The following is a 14,802-nucleotide window of genomic DNA, read 5'->3' as shown; positions in this document are numbered from 1 at the left end:
GAACTGCGGATGTTTTCTTTTGCTACTTGCTAACAGGCATTGAACCAAAAGCCACGAAAATAAAATGGAAACAGAAGTACTAACCAAAATGATTTTTTCCACTCTACAGAAAAGGGTTCCGTAGAACCACCTAAAGCCATTGTCATGGTTTCCACACTGATTTTCTGCATCCGTAAGACTTGCAATAATGAGCGAATGTTCTTCAGCCGGAAAGGCCGGCAAACCACCGTGAGGGCCATCACCCGTGACTGAGCCCTTCTCAGACGGCCCTTCCCACCCGTGCGGTCGAGAGACCCTCCAGCCACGACCCGCACATTCTCCGAACCACCCGGCCCACGGTTCACAACGGAACACGGGCGCTGGGGCCAGCGCAACTGAGGGACAGCATTTTGATCTGCTTCGGCTTTACAAGCTTCAATGTAAAGGACACCGGGCCAGCGGCTCCCGTATCGGGCGGGCAGGGCTGATGGCCCAGGGCCTCTGGAGGTCCGCGCTGAATGAAGCCCGGGAACCACACGTGGGATGACCCCAAGGATCCAGTCCGTAGCCCCAGGTAGGAAAATTCTAAGGAATATTCATTCCTTAGTTTGTATTAACCGTATTTTCCAGATTTCTACGATGGGAAAATGTTACTGTATGATCTGAAAGTAGACATTAGTATGTACCAAAATATCCACAATTTTTTATGCCCTCTTTATACTTTCTCCCAATTTTGGGATTAGCAGACTTTTAACAAACAGAACAACAAAACTTTGTGCTTTGTCTGTGTTCTCAAACCATGACCAGAAAGACGCCCAGCACAGCTCTAGAGCTAAGGTGAGCCGAACAGGTAGAGACGCCTCACCGTACCTCCTCGTCAGCTCCACCTCCGCCGTCCGGCCCGCGGTCATCTGTGGAAGACACAAGCATCATCAGAACCCTCGTCCGGACCCGGTCAGACACGGAGCGTCCGTCACAGGGGGTCAGGCAGGATGACACCAGCCTGGTTTCGCCTAGAAGGTGACCCTCTCCTGTTCGGAGGATGGTATCGGTGTTCCGTAAGCTCCGTGGAACGTGGAAGGGTTAGCTAAGAGACGGGCGTGAATTCGGTCATGAACTGTGTCCCCAGCCCGAGGGATCTGTGTGTCATCCTCAGAGTCTAGCACAGCAAGAAAATCCCACAGTGCTAGAAGCAGTTACCAGCGACAGAAAAGCAGAGGAAGGCGTCTACGCCAACCACCTCACGGTAAGCTGTCCCCAGAGCTCATGACTTTCCTAAACATCCTACCAGCAATGCCCAAAGCCCCAAACTCGTGAACTCACGAAGCCTGGTGCCCAGGCCTCTTCCGGACCCCCGTCCCCTCACCGAGAGGCACCCACTGCTTATTCAAAACTGCCTAACACAGAACCCTGTCCTGCGGAGCACCGGTTCCCTCAGCTCTGGGCGCCCTGATGCCAGCTTCTGAGCCAGCCTGGGTCCCAGCCCACAGAAGACGAGACACCATCTCCTTATGCGTGTTTCTGGCACATGTGTTTTGTGTGTCGGCTGTGTCCAAGGCATGGAATCAGATGCTTCCGTGTGGTTCCAGTGACCCTGAGAAGCACACACGGGTACGTCCAGTCACCAGGGGAGCTGCTGTGTGTGTGTCTCTGTGTGTGTGTGTCCGTGTGTGTCTGTATGTCTGTGTGTGTCTGTCCGTGTGTATGTGTGTCTGTCTGTATGTGTCTGTGTGTGTGTGTCTGTGTCTGTCTGTGTGTCTGCATGTGTGTGTGTGTCTGTGTGTGTGTGTCCGTGTGTGTCTGTATGTCTGTGTGTGTGTCTCTATGTGTCTGTTTCTGTGTGTGTCCATGTGTGTCTGTATGTGTGTGTGTCTGTCCGTGTGTATGTGTGTCTGTCTGTATGTGTCTGTGTGTGTGTGTCTGTGTCTGTCTGTGTGTCTGCATGTGTGTGTCTGTCTGTGTGTATCCGTGTGTGTGTCTGTCTGTATGTGTCTGTGTGTGTGTGTCTGTGTCCGTGTGTGTGTCTGTATGTGTGTCTGTGTGCATGCACACACACACACTGGAGAGTCGGGGGGAGCTCTTGGCTCTCCCTGGAGCAGCCTGGGAGGGCGGATGTGAGCCTCAAGCAGGATGAAGCCTTTTCACTGTGTTATTCAAATATTTGACTCTGTTCACGGGCAGAATCCAGACAAAAACACTTTCTATCTCTCCTGGTTTTTTCTAACTCCGAGCCTCAGCACTGAGAGCAATTTGCCTTTCCACACAATTGCTTGGCTAGGCTGAGGCTGCTCAGAAAGCTTTCAGAGGCAAAGTTCAAACAGATAAAACCCGTTCCTCCAAGTCGGCGTCTCCGCCGCAGAGGCAGACTGACCAGCCTGGCGAGCCGGGCCTCTGCAGCCTCGTCGCACCGCGAACCCGCAGGCATCCATGGCCCCGGGGCTGGGAGGCTCACCTGCCCCGCTGTCCCCGGCCTGCTCGCGGACGCCGGCCTCTCTCGGCTTTCCTGCGGCTCCTTTCTCGGCTCCTCGCAGCTCCCCGTCGGCACCTGCTCCCTGCACGGCGGCAGCAACCATGTGGGCCATCTCGCCGAGCTCCAGGGGGCTCAGGGCCTCCGCCGGCTGCCTTCCCAGGTCCTTCAAGAGGCTCCGGATGAGTGTTTCTGGGGGACACACACAAAGGCAAGCACAGATGACGCAGGGAGAGGCAGTCACCACCAGAACGAGGTGGCAGTGACCCAACGGGGCAGCGCGGGCCCCTGCAAGCTCAGCAGAGACCTGGGATTGAACAGGAGCAGCGGAAGTTCGGTGCGTGGGGAGCACAGCACTCACGATTTACAAAGTCACAGGTCGAGCCGCAGATTGGGCAACGGAGAGCAACGGGTTAGTGAATTTCCAGATACGTAACAGAAACTATTATCCTCTCAATGACAGGTAAAAGGGGGCGCCTGGTGTCCCGACTGGTGAGGCGTCTGCCTTCGGCTCAGGTCATGATCTCAGGGTCCTGGGACCGAGCCCCGCGTCAGGCTCCCTGCTCGGCAGGGTCTGCTCCCTCTGCTGCTCCTCTGCTCGTACCTTCTTGCTCTCTCTGTCTCTCAAATAAACAAATGAAATTTTTATTTTAAAATTAAAAAAAGAATTGAGAAAGACTGAGTGGAAACGGGGCAACCTGCAGCACCACCTCAGGCACAAGAGACTCCAAGTGGAAGCGAGAAGGAGAGGGACCAAAACACTAACCGGGAAAAACCTCCAGCAATTCCCCCAGACTGCATTAACTTCGAAAGCCAAGACACCAAACAGACCCCAAGAAGAGTGGACACAGAGCCACACAGTGGCATCTCTTGAGAAGAGAAGGTGAGGCCCCTCGCCACAGCCACGGGCAAGGACACGCGTGAGGCATGACGTGGCGGGATGCAGCCGTGGCGGACCTCAGGCAGAAGAGGGCCTGAGTGACACCACGTGCCTGGTGACAATGAGGTTTTTGACTCAGCTGGTAATTGTAGATTTGATCACACACATCCAATGACGTATCTGAAGAGTTAAAAGAAAAACCTTTCATTCAGACGTCTATGTCCAGTGGAAAGACCCTCCAGGCCAGAGGGTGAGGGAGAGACGTGTCGGGTCACCCGAGGAGCTAAGCCCACCGGCCGCCAACAGATTGCAGACACGTACCCCCGAGTGACGGCGGCGGGAAACGCAGGCCTGTGGGAGCGCCGAAAAGCTCCCGAGGGGCAACTCTGTGGGTGTCCTGGGACGAAGGAACTTGTCCTCCTCTTAACACCACTACGGGGCCATGACCGCTGACGGGGTAAGTAAGCGCGTTAACGGACGTCGGGGTCAACCGCGCGGCACCCCAGGGTCACCGGAACAGGTTGCTGCTATGGTTTACGTGCATTTTCCTGGAGCTGTGCTGACCCCTGTGAGCACACTTGCTGCCGTGTCCCTGCCCAGGGTGAGGGGCGCTGCTGGCGTGGTTGTCACGGGTGCCACACGTCCGCTCTCGCTCGTCTGGGCGCTCGGCATCCAGTGCCGGATGGCAAGGCCTCCCTCAGCAACAGCACCGTCCGATGGAGTCCTGCCTCTGACCCGGGGAGCCCTGACTGCTGCTTCTTGAGTACCCAGTGGTGACGCATCCAGTTTCCAAGTGCAGGTTTAGGCATGACGGTCATTGTCGTGGCTCTGCTCCCCGAGGTCGCAGGCACAGGGAGAGTTCACTCTCTCCGTGGCCTCATGGAGGCCGTGCTCTGAACTGAGTGGGCTGTGGGCTCTTTTCTGCTTCTTGTAAATTAAGAAATTGAGGCTTTTCAGGTTTTTTAATGCATCCACCTTTGGGAGCTCCTGCCCGCCAACAGACACGAGAAGTTCTCAGCACCCACGGCTCAGCAGGCCCAGCCGGCAGGTGCTTCGCGCTGACGCCTGTCCAGAGAGAGCGGGTCACGGCTGCTCCGTGCGATGAGCAAGGAGCCAGCAGGAGAAGGCAGACCACCCCAGCCCGGCTGCACAGCAGCCCCGCCAAACCCGCCGCTCGCCTGAGGTGCTGACATCCAGGCCACCTAGCCATGGCTGTGAAGTCTGAGCTGCGTGCAGAAGCTCCCAGAACGCTGTGCCAGCCCCCGCCGCCCCCTGGGTTCCACCTCGGAGTCGTGCCCATGGAGGAGACTGCCTCGCCCGGTCCCAGCCAGCTTGTCCATGACAAAGGCATGATAGGAGGGTCTCGAGCCCCAGACTCACCGGCTTTCCCAGATGAGCAGGTCGAGCCTACCAGGGGACTTTTCCAGGGGACTCCTGCCCCATGGCCCTAAGGAAGCGACTGTTTCCGAAGGTCCCGTGCGCCGCCCCACGTTCCCCCCCAGTCTCCTTCTTGCCAGGCAAGCGTCACCGCCATCATTTTGGTTTTGCTTTTCAAAGACATTTTCTGTCCATGTCCACTCCAGACTTCCCTGGGCACCTCGGATGCCTTCTGGGTCGACGGGGCTACGGTCTCCACGGTCATTGTTTCTGAGATGGGGCTGCAGGCGCGGTTGGCCCCGCAGTCAGAAAGGGGGCCTGAAATTGGGAGAGCACTAAGCGCGTCGTGCACGCTGTCCACCCTGGCAGTCGGCGACCAGACTAACTGCTCCCACAGCAGGGGCGGGGCCCTGTGAGGCCCACACAGAAGCAGGGCGGCACGAACACAGGCCAGGACATCTCTGCACCTCCCCGGCCTCAGCTCCGGCATCAGCCACAGGTTCCTCATGCTCTGATGCCTGTGGCCTCATTGACCCGACTAACAGAGGCCGCTCGCGGTCAAAGGGAAGGCGGACAGAAGGCGTCCTGCTCCCCCGCGCCCCAGAGCCTCGCACAGTCCCAGATGGTCAGCGGCTGAATGCTTGATGCAGAAGTAACTTCCTGCACTGATTTCACTTCCCCATAAACAAAACATACCTAAGAATGCAGAAAGGCTTGCCGGACGCAGAAGGGCCAGCAGGCTGGAGATCGGCGCGATCCCACACAAACAGCCTCAGACGCCGGCGTAAGGCGCGCGCTGTTCCACGGGGCAGAGCGAGCTGCGCCCGGGATGGAAGGTGCACGCGCGGCCCGGCCCTCGCGGCTGTCCTGAACAAACGTCCCGTCGCCGCAGCTTTCAGAATGGGCAGGGGCTCTCCCCAGCCGCAGCTGGTCAGCAGGCAGCACGTGAGCACGACGTTCCGGGCTGGATTCCTGCCGCTGCCTCCCCTCCAGGCACCTCTTCTCTTCGGCCCGAATCTCAGCAAGTCTCATGTCACCACCCCTTCCCACGGCCCGCCCGCCGGCCACAGAGCTCTCACTTGGCGCTGGAAACAGACCCCATGGGCGCGGGGGCGTTGGGTTCAGAGCGGCCGCTGTACCCAGAAGATGCGCAGGAAACGTCCAGGGGCAGCATACCTGGCGATAAAGCAGGGTTCACCTGCCCTCGCAGCAGCATACGCGGAGCGAGTGCTCCGAACTTTCTCAAAGGAGAAGGTCTGCAGGGACCCACACTCACCAAACCCGCCCCAGCAACCTTCCCTCACCACAGTGACCATGAGGACCAATCCCAACAGAAATGGTGTCACTCACACCCACTCACTCACTGCACACAGACCTGACCCTTCGGGGGACACAGGGACAGAAGGACACGGGGAACACGTGGAAGGGTTCTGTGGGACCGAGGGGCACAGCGGCTGGCCCAGAAGGGAGGAGACAGCGAGCAGAGACTTCGCCGGCTGAGGCAGATGGAGGACGGGGCCCGGCCGTGTCTGCTCTCTGTGCGGACCCGTTAGCCCAGGAGCTGCCTGGAGTCAGCCACGAACCCCACGGCTGTGGGCAGTGGCTTCTCATCCACTTTCTCAGGCCACATAATTCTAGAATCCAGAGAGGTTTCTCCTTTACTGGCTATAACTGTGGCTGAGACTTTGGTTTCCAAAGACACATTTAAAATTCTCATCAGTGACTATGTCACTTGAGCTGTGAGGCCAAACTCCCATGAAGGAATATGGACTTCTCCCCAGTGGGGCGTGCGCTGCTGTCACGAAGGAGAAAGTGCACTACGGCGCCTCCCAGATGCGCTTCAGGAAGCTGAGAGCCGACGGGGCTGCAGGCCCACAGCTGGGCCACAGGGGTATGGACGTGTCTCCCTGCTAGTACTCCCTGCGTGTGGCCTTGGGCAAGTCATTTAATCTCCCCGGTGCTCAATCCCTCCTGTGTTATGGGGACAAGGGAGACAGGCATGTGCATCACTTATCCAGTGGCGGGCGCACATGAAGGGCTTAACAACTGTACCTATTGTCACGAGGGTGAGGTGATGGTCACGAATCATTTACCCTCCATTGTTTTTTATCCCTTGCAATCCACCGTAGATACACGGGCTTACATTTCCATGGTGAGCTCTGGCTACGGTTCCGCATAATCTGTAAGTGAAGAACACGCCCCCTGCCCATCAGCACGCTTGGTGGTTCAAGGTGACTACTGCCTCCCAGTTTGCTCAACATTTGCTTTCTGAGATGGTTCCTTGACAAAGTATTAAGGCTCATTTAAAAAAACGTTAACCTCAGTCACTAAAGGCTGACCTCGGACGCCACCCACCCACCTACCCACCCACTATCCATCCACCCACCCCTCCCCCCACTACCCGTCAATCATCCAAGCTTCCACCCACCCATCCATCCGTCCACTCTCCCATTCACCCGTCCATCCGGTCGCTGTTCGCTTCACTAGCTGCTACAAGGATACAGAATTGACGGCATGGGGGCTGCAGAGCTACAACAGGATTGATACAAACATATCAACATGTTTTAGAAGCCAGAGACCACTGGATAGTATATTAAGCAAACTCAGCATCTGGGACAGACCAACCATAGAGACCCTGCAAGAACATCAAATGACAGCATGACTCAAGAAGCCACTGCATTTTCTTCCAGAACAGGCAAGTATTTGAGCTGACATGCTTTTCAAACTGTCACTTATTACCCTATCTTAGGCAAATGTTTTCCTGCAATTCAACCAGCCTCCAAAATTTGAATCTACTTGTAAATAAATGATACTCATACCATTAAAAAAAATCTACTTGTAAATTATTCCCTACATTTTACCCTCAGAAATCAACAATTACATTGACAAACTTAGATCTGACAAATGTCACTTATAAAACTTTTAAAATATAAAAATATAAAGCTTAACTTTTGCTAAAGATGATCTAAAAATTCTCCTTGTTTATAATTTCTAATGAAGGCGACCCAATTAATTTACGGCCTTACTGATTTTTTTAGAAAGATAAACCCAAATTATGTCTTTCAAAAAATCTTACCATGTAATTCCGGGTTCTGAATTACCCTGAGCAAAAATTTTTCGTTAAAAATTTCAAGAATATATTTCAAATAGAAAAATCAATAAAATACATCTCATGTCTTTCATGTCTAGCAGTATAAACACACCCACTTCAGTGTCCTGCATCACTCCAACGATGGCACAGAACGTGGAAAAAGGCACCTAAAAGTCGAAGTCCTGCTGCAGCTGGCCAAGGCCCGTCACAGCACGGTGCTGCACCCTAAATGCATGGTCCTTTTGGGGGGTCACGATGCCCCCAGACATTCACCAAGGCAGAGAGTGTATTGAGACATTTACGAGAAACGTTTAATGAGTGTTGAATCAAAAATGTATTTCCGGTGAACGCAAACTTCACCAGAAAAATCTCTGGGCGGAAACGCTGCATTCCGAAGCACCTGGGCTCACCAGGGCTTTGCACCCAGGCCCGTCTTGCAGAGCGGAGGCGTCCATCCTAACGGGGCTTCACAAGCTGGAATCCCTGCCCCACACCACTCAGTGGGCAGAGGATGTCACTTACTCCCCTGTGACATTCATCGTAAGTTAAGCCCTTGAGTCAAGGCTGACTGCCTACCCCACCAGAAAGTTTCCTCTTGGAGCCCCAGGCTCCAGCCTCCCACTGTCTCCAGATATAGGACTGCAACCCGATGGGATTATTTTGCTGGAACAGCCATGCGAAGGGGCCACAAGAACTATCACGGTGGTTATTCAGGTCCTGGTTCGCAGCAAATTGGCCTCGGATGAAGCTATGGGGCAGGCTAGATTCTCAGGTATGGCAATGTTTGTATCCCTCACTCCCTTGGACTGTCCTCTGTGTAGGAGTCCAGGGTTTAGTCCTGTCCCCATATGTCCAAATGCCCCCTCCCTTTGGCCCCCACATCACCCCTGCCCCCCAGGTTGCTCTTCAGGCAGCCTCTCTGTGCTCTTCACAGTATGGGAGACTCATTCCAGGTCTCATTAAGGTGACTGACGATCAGTGAGTGATTCATGCCTCCCAGAGGCCCTTGAACTTGAACAGAAGTGTTCAGGAGACGCCCCCTTTCCTCCCGCCCACCTCCCGCCATTCTTTCCTTGCTTCCCTGCACACTTTCTATGCATAGTTACTTTCTAGGTGCAGCAATAATGCCGTTAACAAAGCCCTGGCTTTCAGGAAGCATTCATCCGTATCGGAAGAGAAAGAAAATAAGCGACTGAAAACACATAGAATGTCTGGTGCTGATAGGGCGACAGATAAACAATCCAGGGTATGGAAGATGGGGGAGGTGGGAACCCAATAATTCCCACTTGAAGGGTTTACTATGATAACAAAATAGTGTGCAGATGTTCGACCATATTTCTAATAATCAATACAGTGAGAGAAAAATTGTGCCCCTCTTCCAATAATCTGTTCCAATATTTAAGAACTCAGATAAATTCTTATTGTTACCATATATCTTTTTTCTTCAGCTTCCTTCAGTCTGTTCTCATTATCTGGAGAAGAATAGGAACAGATCACCACATGATAAAACTCAAGTTCTTTAAGAAAAAGATCAGAGCACAGGAGAGACTTTCCTTGGGTCTCTTAAAATGCCTCTAATAAGAAATACCTACCTTCAAAACAGAATAATAAAATATAATTCCTAGAATTATCTCCTTTCATCCAAAAAAGAAACTTTTCAGGTTTCATTAGTAAAAAAATAACTAAAAAAAAAAAAATTATTATTCTCACCACCACCACAACAAACCTTCAGCACGCAATGGCAGATTCAAAGTGACTGCCCCGCTAACAATGAGAACAATTAACACATGTCAGAAATCATCTTCCATGCCACCACCGTAAACCACACCGAGTTATCTCAAAGGCACCCACTGTCAATCATGTGAAGATGAACATGAATCAAGAGATCCTTTTTAAAAAGCCCAGCTAGCCCTGGTGGGTTGAAGAGGGACCACAGCTCAGAGCACAATCAAATACCACGTGCATCAAAGTGGAACATTCTTTTGTTCCATCAACAGCACCATATAATTCTGAGACCCGGGCAGCTTATAATGACATTTTAAGCAGCTTTCAGTGCTCTAAGTGGACTCTAGCAGAGCAATTACACAAATGTCAGGACGTCAAATATGTAAGGCCTGGAGTAGGAGATCAACTCGCAAGCATGACTGCTGCAAATGACCGACCAAAATTATATGTCTTACTAGGGTCCCCCAGACAAAACGTTCTAAGCTTTAGAGGACAAGCAGTGTTGTACAGATAACCTCACTATGAAACTGCTTTAACAAGGAAGATGTGGTTCACGTGTAACAGCTCTTGTTCTTAAATGTCTTTATCACCATGAGTGTATGAAAGTACACAATTTAGTCATGTCGAAATACACATCATCACCATTATCACCATCATCATCACCTCAACACCATCATCATGACCACAACCATCATCACCATCACCAGCATCACCATCACACATCACATCACCAGCACCATCGTCATAATCATCATCATCACCATCACCAGCATCACCATCACCATCGTCACAATCACCATCACCACCATCACCACCACCACCATCATCATCATCACCACCACCACTATCATCACAATCACCATCATCATTGTCATCACATCACCATCACCCAGTCTCTCTAGTACATGTAACACTGAGACAAAGAACAACAACAAAAAAGTCAAGTTAGGTTTGGCATTAATTCTGTCACTTCAGTTGGTGGCAGGGTTGACAAACTGCTTTCTAAAGGATGTTTCATTGAAATTCCCATTAATATGAATCCTCACACTCATAATGTTAACTGACCAACTTGTGACAAGGGGAGGTGGACTGGGCATGTGCTGGAGGGTAAATACCAGCCTAGAACATAAAACTTTCCAGGAATGGCCAAGAATATTAACTGAATTTTTTTCTACATCAGCCAAATAGGCTAAACCAGTGGAGCATTTGGATCCCAGTCATAGAAATCCTCTCTGAATGGCAAGAGCTTTTGAACTTCCTCTTAGCAGCCAAGTTCTATCTGGTGGAGGACCAGGTGTGCATGGTTAATACTTAGCTGCAGCTTATGCTCACGTGCTCACGTGCAAACCAATCACTGCCCACAGAGCCCTGGGGACTCAAGATCCCAGCTCCATGGTGTGGGGGCCACTGACATCCTCACATCTCACAGGGAAAGAAGCCTCTGACCCTTCAGTTCTTTCCCAAGACCCCACTCTATGCCTTTGGAAGACACAAATTACCAGATTCAGTGGTCTCCAATAACCCAGAGTTTTGGGGTTGGAAATGTGGCAGGCAGGAAGATGACATTGTATGTGAGGGTGGCAGGCGGCAGAGTGCACTTGTTCCGTGTTCCTCCAGGAGGCCTTCCTGGTGGAAACTGACAGGAATGATGGTCGCAGTAAGTTATCTTTAGGTGCCCTACCCACCCGTCCATCTAAAAGAGACAGATTTCAACTCATTACTACTCTCTATATAAAGAACTTTCTAGAAAACACATGAAGCTTCTTGTGGAATGGACTTCCCAGGGAAGCAATGAGGTCACAGGTACTTAAGGGAAGGCTGAAAGTTCATCTGCCCAAGATGCCGATAAACATACTTGTCATGTGGGGGCAGAGTGGAAGACTCTGCAGGTTCCTTTGAAATCTGAACAGTGACTTTTTGCTGGTGCAGAAGCCAAGGACAGCCATCTCTAAGGCAAGGAGGAAGGCATGGGACTGGGGCAATGCAGAGTCAGGATCCTGGTCACATATAGCTGCTCTCTCCGCACAGCTGAGCAACCCACTCAGGTGTGTCCACTTCAAGGATGCTGGACAGATGGGGTGGGATCAGAAGGCAAGACAAGAGGAGCCATCTTCCTGCTGTGTTAAGTCACAGACTGATACCCAGAGATTCCCCTGCCCGGCTCCTGCCTCTCCTCCACCTTGGGAAAGAGTAGACTACTTGCTGACCCCACAGCATGTGATGAGCTACAATAAAAGGTTTTAGGCATTTTACATCAAATGTGAGACTAAATTTCACTGAAAGAAGAGGTACTTTGATAACATGGCTGCCTTCTTCCTTGTGTTCTAGAAGGTGCTCATAAAACCCAGGGAAGGGCATAAAGTCAGGATGAAGAATTTATCGACAGCTCCTCATGGGGCCAGCTCTGAGAGGGAGCCTTTTTTTTTTTTTTTTTTTTTAAGATTTTTTATTTATTTATTTGTCAGAGAGAGAGCGAGCGAGAGCGAGCACAGGCAGACAGAGTGGAAGGCAGAGTCAGAGGGAGAAGCAGGCTCCCTGCGGAGCAAGGAGCCCGATGTGGGACTTGATCCCAGGTCGCTGGGATCATGACCTGAGCCGAAGGCAGCTGCTTAACCAACTGAGCCACCCAGGCGTCCCGAGAGGGAGCCTCTTTACTCCAGTGACTACGTGGTCAATTTGGTCCTGTTTGTTTGTTTAACCGAAGGGTTTAGAGCAACACTGGCCTTCACTCAAATGTGAATGGATTATTTTCAAAAACAAAAAAAGCAGTAAGTGCTTCCTTTCAAGTGAATATGACCCCCAAATGTGGGCATATATTCTCCAGGATGACAGATGCATCTGAATCTGGTTTTTCAATATTAAAATCTACCACTGTGACAATGAAAAGTCCTGGTTTGGTGCCCTCCTGAGATTGGGGTTGCAGGGTATACTCTTGGCTCCATATGAATTTCCAGGCTGGGACTCCCACCACAATATAAATAGGAAAGTAAACAACACAGTTGGCAAAGGCAGGACTTCATAATCACGGGAAGTTCAAACAGGAAGAGGCCCCAAACACACTTATCACGACACTCTTATCTTGATTGAGGAAAGAGAGTAAGAAAGCCTCTCGACAAGCTGGTGCTCAGCAGGTGTTCTATAAATGAGTGAATTCATGAGTAAACTTGCTAAGAGTCACACAGAAAATGGCTCAGCTAGTAAAGAAAGTGCCTCAGACTCCCACCCCAGGAAACATTCCGTATCAGTACAACAGAATCCATTTTCGTCCAGGGTGGGGGGAGGGGTGTGTGGAGAACGCTCATCACCTCGGCCATTCAACCTATAAAATAGCAAGATATCTGAATAGGAAAAACAACAAGTTGTGTTGGGGAAGCTGGCATATGGAATATCTAGGCCGAAAGTTAGCAGAACAATAATATGAATTAAGTTCTCCTACTTCCTAGTCCAGACTCCACAAGGTATGAAATCAAAATGATAAAAAAGGAGTTCCAACACACTGGTTAGAGGTTTTGTTTCCTGTCTGGTTTGGTCTTGAGTGTTATCAGTGAGCAAGAATTAGACTGGAAGCTTCTACCGGTGGACACACTGCAGGTTATTTGCCATTAGTTCTGGGTAACCGTTTAGAAAACTGTGCATGAGGGACCATCCCCTCAGGTGCTTCCATATGATTTACTTGTCATCACTGAGACTTGATTTTAAAGAATGACTTTAGCCAAAATATTTACAATATCTATATGAAGAAAAGTATAAAACTCTAACAATAGAAATCAAAGAACTAAATAAATGGAAAGATAGTCCATGTTCATGGATAGGAAAACTCAGTATTGTTAAGACATCAGTCCTTCCCAACTTGAGATCTATAACTGAACACAATCCCAATCAAAATCCCAGCAAGTTATTCTGTGGATATCGACAAGCTGATTCTAAAGTTTATATGGAGAAGAAAAAGACCCAGAAGAGCCAACCCAGTATTGAAGAAGAGAAAGTTTGGAGGACAGACACTACTCAATTTCAAGAATTACTATAAAGCTACAGAAATCAAGACAGTATGGTACCGGTAAACGGACAGACATATAGATTTGGACCCACCATAAGAATAGTCGACTGACCTTTTGCAAAGGTGGAAAAGCAATAGAACAGAGCAAAGACAGTCTTTTCAGCAAATGTTGGAACAACAGGACATCCACATGCAAAAAAGTAAATCTAGACACAGACCTTCATGCTTCACAAAAATTAACTCAAAATGTATCACAAACCTGACTGTATAACACAAACATCAAACTCCTAATTGCAGCAACCACACTCTTCTGCATTTACCCAAAGGAGCTGAAGACATATGTCCACACAAACCCTTGAATGTGGATGTTTATATTCTAGCAGCTTAATTCATAACTGCCAAAACTCAGAGGCAACCAAGATGTCCTTCAGCAGGTGAATGGATAGATTAAACTCTTGTACATGCCGGTGTGGAACATTATTCAGTGCAAAAAAGAAATGAGCTGTCAAGCCATGAAAAGACATGGAAGCACCTTAAATGCATACGGCTAAGTGAAAGAGACCAGTATGAAAATACACACTGTGCGATTCCAACTCTTAAGACATTCTGGAAAAGGCAAAACCATGGAGATCGGTGGTTGGAGGGTCGGGGGGTAGGGATGAACGGGGGAGCATGAAGGACTTTCAGAGCAGTGAAGTTATTTTGTGCAATCCTATCATGATAGACACACAGTCCGTGTATGTCTGTGTAAACCCACAGAACGTAAAACACCAAGAATGAACCCCAACTAAACCCTGAATTGTGGTGATAATGATGTGCCAAGGCCGGCTCTTCAGCCGGAACGAGCGTGACACATCGGTGGGGATGCTGTTTACGAGAGAGGCATTGCACGCGTGAGGGCAGAAAGTATCTGGGAAATCTCTACACATCTTAATTTTCCTATGAGTTTAAAACCATTCTAAAAGTTAGTTTATTTAAAAAAAAAAAAAGGAGAAAGAGTGACTTTAGGTGTGGTTAAAGCTCTATGGCCACTGAGCCTGGGGAAAACTACGGTCAAGGTTCTACGGTCTGGAAAGATTCATGCATGAGGATGTCAGTCACGGTCGTCTGGGAAGAGCAACACTGAGCGAGCAGTGGAGACTGAACCGGCGCGTGGACGACCCGCGACCCGCACAGCTGGGGACAGGGCAGACCGCCGCCCGAGGGCTGTTTCTAGCACAGGTGCTGTGCATATGTCTTCTCTCACTTACGGTGTTCTTTAACCACATTTCCTTATCCTGCTGCAA

The 14,802-nt window shown here is 50.4% G+C and overlaps 1 protein-coding gene across 3 annotated transcripts in view; it reads right to left on the bottom strand.

The window, feature by feature from the left end:
- The window catches only part of PTPRN2 (protein tyrosine phosphatase receptor type N2), a 684,967-nt gene that overhangs the window by 396,456 nt on the left and 273,709 nt on the right, over nucleotides 1-14,802 (bottom strand). For 2 of the 3 annotated variants that reach the window (XM_082692928.1, XM_082692930.1), the window contains exons 7-8: nucleotides 2,432-2,638; nucleotides 850-890 (exon numbers count right to left, since the gene is read on the bottom strand). In XM_082692928.1, coding sequence (XP_082549054.1) covers nucleotides 850-890; nucleotides 2,432-2,638 — 248 coding nt within the window. The remainder of the gene's footprint in view (nucleotides 1-849; nucleotides 891-2,431; nucleotides 2,639-14,802) is intronic. The other variant, XM_082692929.1, reaches the window with a different exon arrangement.

The sequence above is a fragment of the Mustela nivalis genome (genome assembly GCF_964662115.1).
Source record: "Mustela nivalis genome assembly, chromosome: 12".
Lineage (NCBI taxonomy): Eukaryota > Metazoa > Chordata > Mammalia > Carnivora > Mustelidae > Mustela > Mustela nivalis.
This window is presented reverse-complemented; position numbering and strand designations above follow the sequence as displayed.